General features: G+C 45.6%; 1 protein-coding gene across 1 annotated transcript in view; it reads right to left on the bottom strand.

Moving 5' to 3' along the window:
• LOC134450791 (collagen alpha-1(XXIV) chain) overlaps positions 1–10,000 on the bottom strand; it is a 196,981-nt gene that overhangs the window by 115,739 nt on the left and 71,242 nt on the right. Inside the window, exons 14-16 of the mRNA XM_063200774.1 lie at positions 9,675–9,719; positions 962–1,015; positions 537–581 (exon numbers count right to left, since the gene is read on the bottom strand). Of these exons, the coding sequence (XP_063056844.1) occupies positions 537–581; positions 962–1,015; positions 9,675–9,719 (144 nt within the window). The remainder of the gene's footprint in view (positions 1–536; positions 582–961; positions 1,016–9,674; positions 9,720–10,000) is intronic.

The following is a 10,000-nucleotide window of genomic DNA, read 5'->3' as shown; positions in this document are numbered from 1 at the left end:
GCATGGACAAGTTAGTGAGTTGTCACCTGGCTAACCCTGCTCAATGCTACGTACGATAGACATAGGCCCATAGGTAGGGTGACCAACCATCCGGGTTTCCCTGGACATGTCCGGGTTTTTATGACCTGTTCACGACGCCCATGTGCCTGTCTCATTGTCTATCCTTGCATTCTCGTCTCATGTCCATGGCCTCGAGATCCGAGGCAACACGTCATTGACCGTAAAAGTTTTATTCAGTACCTTGCAACAGCACATTTCAAAGGTGATTATGTCATTTGCAAGAGGGATGTTGAATGGGGAAAAGTCTCCCCTTCACGGAGATGGGTCGTTAGCGAAACACGAGACCACAAGCGTCCAAGGAAGTGAGGTTAGATAATGGTATTCACATTGCGGTAAGGCGTCCAGGTTTTCACATGCCAAAATATGGTCACCCTACCCATAGGCTACAGGCACACACAATAGTAAATGGGCAATAGCATAAACACACTCCGCTAGCAAAACACATATCACTGCAGTAATAGAAATAATTAGATCACCTTATCACCTTTCATTCCAGGTGGCCCCGCCCTGCCAGCTGGACCCTGCCAATCAGAGGAAAGGGAGAGAAGGTAGTGGGTGTATAGTTGGTTGGGAGGGAGGGAGGAAGTGTCATTGATTGGTTGGGAGGGAGGGAGGGAGGAGGAAGTGGGTGTGCGATTGGCTGGTAGGGGAGGTATTCAGTGAGTGTGTGAGTTGAGCTGTGCTGTGCTGAGGTGAGGTGAGCTCAGGTGAGGTGAGGTGAGGTGAGGTGAGATGAGATGAGAAGTCCTAATTACAACACAGCACAGCACAGCACAGCACAGCACAGCACAGCACAGGGCCTTCTGGGAGAATCAGGTGTCTCTCTCATGGCCGCCAGCCGGCAACACACACTGAAAGCAGCGCGAGAGCACTGCAGAGCGGAGGGAGGCGCAGAGGTTACCTGGGGTCCCGATATCCCTTGCAGACCACGCAGTCCCTCAGCCCCAGGGTCACCCTGAGAGAGAGAGAGAGAGAGAGAGAGAGAGAGAGAGAGAGAGAGAGAGAGAGATAGAGAGAGAGAGAGAGAGAGAGAGAGACAGAGAGAGAGAGAGAGAGAGAGAGAGAGAGAGAGAGAGAGAGAGAAAAGGGGGGAGACAGAGATGGAAATAATGAGAGAGAAACAGGCAAACAGAGAGACAGACAAACAGAGAGACAGGCAGAGACAAAGAGAGGGTGTGGGGGGTGGAGGGTAAAGTGAAAGGAACAGATCAGGTCACATAAGATGCTGAACTTGCTAAATTCAACCATCAGTTGTCTTTTGTAATCTAAGCACTTTTTCGGGTCCCCATATATCTCAGAAATACTGTCAAATGATTATTACACAATATAAAGAATAATCGCATTACATCACAATGTGCCCAGTAAAAAGGAATCAGCCAAGGGTTTCGAGGAAACGGACAGGACATTATGTCAACCACATAAATGCCTTTTAAAGATACCAAAAACCAGCATGACAACATCCACACACTCCAAGACAGACTGAGGTTAAAGGGCCCTACCAAGAATGCATGTCATCTGGAAAAGCTCTCATTGCACCGAGCATATGCTACTCTGCCAGTGCTGAAATGACATGTTTCAGAGGAAGTCTTGAACGCTCTTGTGCCAGGCCAGCCACAGTTTTGGCTCAGCTGTCACACAGTTTCACTCCGTGCACAAAACATCCCTTCCAAAATGTCAACACGGCTTGGACAGATCAAAGCCACACGCTGGCAAACAATCAAACAGAGATGCAGGGCTTCATCACCCATCCGCTTGCATAAAGTAATAAATCAAACATCAGACAGTCTGACACTCTGTGTGAATGGGCCATTTGTGTCTGTGTGTCTCAACGTCCAGTCCATGGCACGTTGGCTTGATGATAAAGACCCTTGAAGAGTCAGGCAATGAGTCAGTCACCTGTGTCAAGCCGAAACAAATACAGCAGAGGCTTCCGAGGACCCCTCAGGTATATAATGTGAGGCCCTAGGGCAGGGATATGCTACATATCTAAGTGGTTCCATTTGTGCCAAGAGTCGGGGAGGGGGCGGGGGGGGGACCAGATGGTCGCTAGCAGGAATGCGAAGGAAATCCAAATGGGAATATTCTAATTAAAGGATGGCCAACTCATTGTTCACTAATGAGCCAATAGTTTATATTGTAGTGCTGATGGACCGTGCTGATGGAGAGTCTAGAACAGAGGTTCCCAAACAGGGGGTCCGGACCCCTATGGGGGTGGGGGTTGCAGAGAGAAGCTGTTGGTTGGATAAAACCCATACACATGTATACATACAGTACATGTCAATAACAGCACTGCAAAAATCAATCATGAATGGTTAATAAGTGTATGCATACTTTTACAAATGCATACTTTTCAATTTTAAATTTAGCAATAATGATGGACAAAAAAAACGGAGGGGGTAACAATATAAAAAAATATTCTTGGATCTCAACAGAACAAGTTTGGGAACCACAGGTCAAGAACATTAATTTGAAGAAACCCCATGATTGTCGACCTCCCATTCTAATCACCAGCAATAGCCGCATGATGACGACAGACTTCATTGGATGCAGGTTCTTTCTCTTGTTAAGTCCCTCGTGACATTCTACTAAACTCAAGCGCACACTGCCACTGACCTGTTTCAGGTCTGGAAAGGACTGCAGCTGTCGTCACGAACATAGTCCCAACTCCCTGACGTGCGCATGTGTTTCCATGTGTGTGTGTGTGAATGTGTGTGTGCGTGTGTGTATGTGTGTGAATGTGCGTGTGTGTATGTGTGTGTGTGTGCGCGTGTGTGTGTGTGTGTGTGCGCGTGTGCGTGTGTGTGTGCGCGTGTGTGTGTGTGTGTGTGTGTGTGTGTGTGTGCACGTGTGTGTGAGAGTGTGTGTGTGTGTGTGTGTGAGAGAGAGAGTGTGTGTGTGTGTGTGTGTGCATGCGTGTGTGTGTGTTCTTGTGTGCATACGTATGCATCTGCAGTTGAGTGTGTCTGCTGTTTATGTGCAGCCATGAGGGAATATACAGTACCACTGCACTGCATTGCGGCGATGGCGATATGAAGTCTAGACTCCTGTTGCCTGATCGAGCATACTGTATGCATCAATGCAGTGCGCTCATGGGTGCATCTGCTGGACACATTGATCACATCAGGCCTGGCTCTCTTCATACCAGCCATACAACCCCCCACACACCCCCACTATCCTGGAACTGAACACAACATCCCCCCTCCACACATACACACACGCCTGCCTCCCTGGCTGTCTTCATACCCCTTCTTCCACCCTCACCCCTCCCTACTCATGTTCATACTACCCATATCCCCCTCCGCGCCACATCAGGCCTGTTGAAACAACAAACAAAAAAAGCACGAACCATTTAAATGACTACATAAAATTCGCATCCATGCACATCCGTGCAGCCCAATTCAGATGGATGTGTTTGTTGATCATCGACTGGCACTCATCAAGACGACGAGAGTGGCAGAGGATCACAGGATTCATGGAGTGTGGCGCATACTGTAACTCGTTCAGAGGAGTAGATGTGTGCACATCCCACACGATGGGCCAGGTGCAGGACAATGAGAGTAAATCCAAGTGAAAAAGAAATAAATTCCGCGACACTGCTTGTCTACTGTGTATTTAATAGAGCGCAACGTTTGCCTGATGAAGACCTGAAGGTCGAAACGTTGCGCTCTATTAAATACACAGTAGACAAGCAGTGTCGCGGACTTTATTTCTTTTTCACTTGGATTACTCTTACTGCACATCACCAGCACCTGGACAGTGGTTGTGCACAGGGACGCTACTTTGAATTCTACATCCTCCATTCACACGTAATTAATTCAAGAATGGAACCTTTGGCTCTTCAGAGTGAGAGTGATTGGCGGGAGCATGGGAGTGGAGGGATTCCTTTCCTCCCCTCCAGGCCGGGCCGTTCACAGCTGTGAGGATTACCCTCCGTCAAAATGATCAATACCTGTGGCCAGGGCAGCGCACCGCTCTAAGACCGAGCGGCTTTTAATGCAGCGTCATAAACGGCATGTGGCTTAAAAGAGAGCGCCGCATCTGGCGCTGGGTTAGCGAGCAAAGGTTTGATGGAGGGTACCATGGGCTAATGGCACCACTGGATGAAGACTAATCGTGAGCAGTTCGTAAAAAAAAAGCTTTCAAACCTCCCCTCTGTAGCATGTGAGAACTGAGGCCAAAGGAGAAGGCGAGAGGACAGCCGTAACACAAAAACCACCAGCTCCTAACACCACCAGGCATGCAACCTCTGACAGGCCACATACCAAGAAGAGATGCCAGCAAGCTGCATGCCTGCATCTGCCTGTTTGTGTGGGTATGCTGCACTGCAGGCCCTCTTTGGAAACACTGATAACGTTTAGGAGGATAAACCTCTGTTGTTGGTGAATCTGATCGAAACCACATTGGAACTCTCCTAAAGGTCTCCTCTCTCCACCTTCTCTAGTTTCACAAAAAAAGCCTTTGAAAGCTTGGAGAAATAAAACGCCGCTCAGGAGTATCATGCGGTCTTGAGACACACAGTGCAATCTTCAGGGGTGAGTGGAGATAGCTGCCAATCAAATTAGAGGACCTGTATTCATTCAAGTTCAAAGGCAAATGTTGGGTCCTGGTTGAGGGTCAGGGCTGGTTTCACTCAAGATGAACTGGCGGGGGAGTCACCTTTCTCAGGGTAAAAAACTCAAGCTAATATCATTGTACATGGCGAAACATTCTCACCATCCTAGCTGGGAACCACAGAAACCTACAGACCGACAGACACCAGTGAAAAGATTTTTCTGTTGACACCTGACCACTGCTTTCATTACCATACAGGGAACTCGGAGTATCCATATGTACACGTAATTAGATTCAACAGTTTTCAACAGTTACTGCCTCAGGTACTACAGTATTATTTGATGTTTGTGTCATAAGAATATGTTTGAGGACTTGTCCAGGATTGCATTACAAAACATGTCCCTTTAAGTCTAAAATGGCTATGAGTCATGATGGTGGAATTACCTCCCTGCGTTGGTGTCACCGTTGTGTCACTATGCAATATGACACATGACTACAAACCTCTCTGAAATGTCAACAATACATCTACTCGCCTTACAGGTACATACACCAAAACCAATGCAATATCTACAAATCTTAAAAAGGAGTTGAATCTTATAGTAGGTCTATGTATATGCCATATACAGTAAGAACGGCACGGAATCATTTTGTAACTTTTGTATATCTTTTCCATATGGTTGTGGTGCATCACATGATGAGATGACAAACCTCCTTTAAAGGAACACTACGCAATTTCTGGAAATGTGCTCATTTCCCACCTCCCCACGATTTAAATGACTCATTTGACGGTCACCACTATCCTGTGGTGTTGTCACCATTGTGTCACCATGCAATATGGCTGTGGTGCGACTCATGATGAGATGACAAACCACCCTTATTGAATCCCGACACTAAACCCTCCTGCCTTAGCTCTCCACCATCTGCTCTGCCACCACAACTCGGCTAACCACCGTGGGGACTGACCACAGCTGTAAACCCGGCACGCCGGCGGTCAAAAGGCTTTTCATAAACACCATCATGAACCTACAGTAACTTAAGCACTTCATTTCAGCCCTGGCTGCTTGTACTGTATATGAACTCTAAACTAGAAACTATGGCACCATTGTGTAAACTACCAAAGTGCTTAAAATCATGAAATCATCAAAGTAGAAAAAGGTAGGATCCTATTCAGGCCTTCAATTTACCCCTCAACCAAAAGATAGAGCTCCAATAAAAGTCTCCATTGAAAAAAACACACTGCACTACACTACAGTGAATACAGTAATAAAGCAACACTTAGTAGAAACCATCATTACTTAGTAGATTGTCAATGGGAAATTGCACTACAACCAAGTAAGTTGCAAAAAAGCACCCCTGAAGCTATACATGGAAAGCACCAAAATGGACGAGGGGGCAGATAGGACCTTTAAAGGCAGCTGGAATGACATGGTCTTGGATCACCAATCACCAAAAGAGGAAACCTGGCAAATGTATTCTGCCCTACAAAGCAGCAAAGTGTGTACTGTATATTATTGACAGGAGGCAGTTTTGTTGCTTTATATTACCACAGATCAATCATTTTATTTAACTTTATATTTTGATATACAGGTCATTAAAATCACAACACCCCATTTTCAACAACAATACAGTTACTCCCTTTTTGCTTTGCAGGGCAGTATTGCATGGAGCATCCTGTCTGTCTGAGTGTCTACTTTGCATTTGAAAGGCTTCCCTGCACATGAGCTAAATCGGGCAGAGCGAACAAGACGAATGCCACGGCCCCGCCGGCCTTTCCTTTTCACTTCAATGGACCCGCATGTGGTTTCCATTCACAGCGTGTCGGATCTGGCTCCGCTTGTCGTGACAGACAACAAATTGGAGCTGGAGCTCCACTGTTCGTTGCGACTCTGGACTGGACTCTGCACTCTGGACTGGACACGCTGGCAGAGTACTGGGATTGGATAGGTCTTACGAGGAACATCCTTCTACAATAGCAATACAGTATGAACCACGAGACTGCAAAGAGCACACTCGGTTAGCGCTGCTCTCCAGACTGTAAAATAAATTCAATAAGTGTTTAGTAAGAAGTTGGCTAAGTCGATTCACTGGGCTCTTTCAACCAACTGGCAACTCAACGGCTTTGGCTAGTAAGACTCAATTGGACAATCCCAGAACAATTCTACTCCATTACACTACTACTTCTCTGTTTCAGACTAGAATTTACTTTTTCCATGATTTCCTGATGGGACATTGCAAAAAGCAGAGAGAGCTGCTCGTGATTAGTCTTCCTCCAGAAGTGCCATTAGTCCACACTACACTCCATCAAACATTTGCGCGCTAACCCAGCGCCAGATGGAGTACTCTCTTTTAAGCCACACGATGTTTATGACGCTGCATTCAAAGCCACTTGGTCTTAGAGCCAATGGGTCAGGGAAACGCAATGCAAACCACCTGACAGAGTCCAGCTGTAAAGGGGGCTTTCCTCTGACCAAATGCGCCATTCCCTCACAGGGGTCATGTGAACACTACATTGCGTTACACTTAACTGAAACACATACCCAAAACCACATGGTACTTTCTACATACCAATACCATAGAATAAAGTAGGGTCTTGTTCAAGAGCACTTCAGCCATGAATGAAGGTGTGAAGACATATATTTTCCCTAGTAGTAAGGGTGGGTTTCGAACTCACAACCCTCTGATCTAAAGAACACCTACTTAAAGGGGTATGCCACTATTTTGGGGCTTAATACAGTTAAAATCCTTGGCCAGGGTTTATAAAGGTGGTAAAGTGTCTTATTTTTCATGTTAAGTGTTGTCTTGCCTTTAGACAAGTTAAAAGAGGGAATATGTCGCTAAGCTAGTGAAAGTCAATGGATCCGTGTAGCATGCTACAATGCTACACGGATCCATTGACTTCCACTAGCTTAGCGACACTTTACCACCTTTATAAACCCCAGCCAATGATTTTAACTATAGTAAGCCCCAAAATAGTGGCATACCCCTTTAACCATTAGGCAGGACAGGGCAGCCATGTCTTCCTGCCAGTTTGCAACATTCTACAGACCGCCAGCTCCCCAAGCAGCGGCTGAGTTATTGTGGCCACACTCAGGGAAGGAGTCAACGACATATATAAGTGTAAATCCTTCCACAAACTCACACAGCGGCTCCATGGATAAGACGCAGCAGGGGCAGCTGCTCCTAAATCTTACTGAGCGTGTTCCCCTCAACCACCAACAGGGGACCTGACAAAAAGGAACTTCTAGTCTCTTGGGGGTTTTGGGGGGGTCAGGGTTAAACATCAGCAATGTTATGTTGAGCTGCTGTTTCACCTCTGTGCAAGTGAGAAGACAACAGGACAACATATATCTGCCAAAGTCGGGTAGTTTCCAGTAAATGATTTCATCCAACACCTTGAGGGCTGTAGATATCTTCAGTGTAAGGGATGCCAATGAAGAGGCTGAATTAAACATCTTTCTCGTGCCCTAGATTCTTAGTGTCCTAGGTCTATTGCCATAAAGGTCTATAATCCTAGATTCTAAGTGTCCTAGGTCCTGAATCCTAGATTATATGTGTCCTAGGACTACTGTGTTAGAATCTAAGTGTCCTAGGTCTAGTGACTTAGATTCTTAGGGTCCTAAGTCTAGTATCCTAGATCCTAAAAACTACTTCCACCTCGGATCTTGTGTATCTCTTGAATTCAGTTACCTCTCTCCCTCTCGTATGTCTGCCTCCTTTTCACAATACAGTACACAACAGCAGACTGCCCCCATTTTGTCTAGACCTTTCTTTCCGCTCCTCTGTTCTTTTTTATTTCCTTTTCCTTTCCTCTCCTCCCACTGTCTCTCCACAACAGGACCCTGGTGCCTCTCCTTCCTCTTCTACCCGCAGCAGGATTTAGAACCCAGCGTCAACGTCAGGCCAGTTGCATTGCATTTCTGCCTTCACCAGTTTATCTCTCTTTCTCTTTCTCTCTCTCTCTCTCTCTCTCTCTCTCTCTCTCTCTCTCTTTCTCTCTCTCTCTCTCTCTCTCTCTCTCTCTCTCTCTCTCTCTCTCTCTCTCTCTCTCTCTCTGTCTCCTCACTCTGCATCCCTCCTGGCCTGACGGGCCGCCAAGCATTTAGGGAGCATAAAATATGTAATCCATCCTTGGCAGGCACTCCCTGGCCAAGCTAAGCACTTTACGGTAGCACTCAGGAGAGGCTCGTATATTCCTGCCATGAAAAACAAATGACCTGGCCTCCATACTGCATGGGGTTGCTCTAAGCAGAGGGGAAAAAATGACCAACTGGCACGAAATATGTCCATTGATCTGCGTTGGAGAGCATGTTGACTCTTCCCTGCCACAATATCAATCACTATGTCACCAATGGAAAACAATCGAAAGAAGTTAGCTAATGAATCTTAAGAGCAATGGTCAATGACTACTGACTAGACACACGATTAGTGATGAAAATGGCCAAAGAATCTGTCTTGCGTAACACAAACACCGAACCTCATCCTTTAAGGCACGGAAAACAGACAAGACTATAAAAGGTAGCTGTGACACAATGGAAGATCACTGTATGATTAACATTCTGTACGCATGTGATGATGCTAAACTGATGATGAGATTGTTCGAAATTGAACACTCATCACTCATGTTAATGACACGTTAGGCCTTTTGGAACCTAATATGTGTTGTGATTACACAAACAAAGTGTACATTACAAAAACGAGGCAATATCTGGCTGAGCGAGCATTATTCATATTCCTTTCCTAATGGATCTCCTCTTGACAAAATTTTAGGATGAATAAGTAGAACACTTTCACATTAGTGACATTGATATTCTCCTTGAATATCATGAAAATAAAAGAAACAATTGTGCAAAACTGCTGGCTTCCAAGATGTCCAACTGTTTTTACTGTCAGTTTGTACTAAATTCAAACTCAAAGGGGTGCTTCATTAGCATGACTGGGTGCAGGGTTACCAAAGCATTACATAGAAAAACAAGACAAAACACAACGTACAGTTGCATTGTAGTACACAGGTGTAGTATATATAGTATATGCATTGCACTGTACAATTGGTTCAGCCTACTCACCCTCAGTCCCGGGAAGCCACCAGTACCAGTCACTCCAACAGGCCCCTGGAAGGAAAAACAAAATCCTATGAATGAACTTGGAGTAGACTCAAGAATGTCCTCTGATAAAAACAAGAAGGGCACAGGAAGATGATAAAACCTATATAGTTTTTCTTTGTCGACGATAAAACCTGTATAGCTTTTCTTCGTCTACGATAAAACTTTTGGTGTACCGCTTGTAGGCTGGTCTATGAGGTGTTATTTAACATCGGAAACCATAGAAACTGCGAAAGGAAAAAACCCTTAAACATCCAGATTCCTGACATTATGTATCAGAATGCCATCCA

Source organism: Engraulis encrasicolus, chromosome 6, assembly GCF_034702125.1.
Source record: "Engraulis encrasicolus isolate BLACKSEA-1 chromosome 6, IST_EnEncr_1.0, whole genome shotgun sequence".
Lineage (NCBI taxonomy): Eukaryota > Metazoa > Chordata > Actinopteri > Clupeiformes > Engraulidae > Engraulis > Engraulis encrasicolus.
Note: the sequence above shows the minus strand (reverse complement) of the source record. Positions and strands in the feature narration are given on the sequence as shown.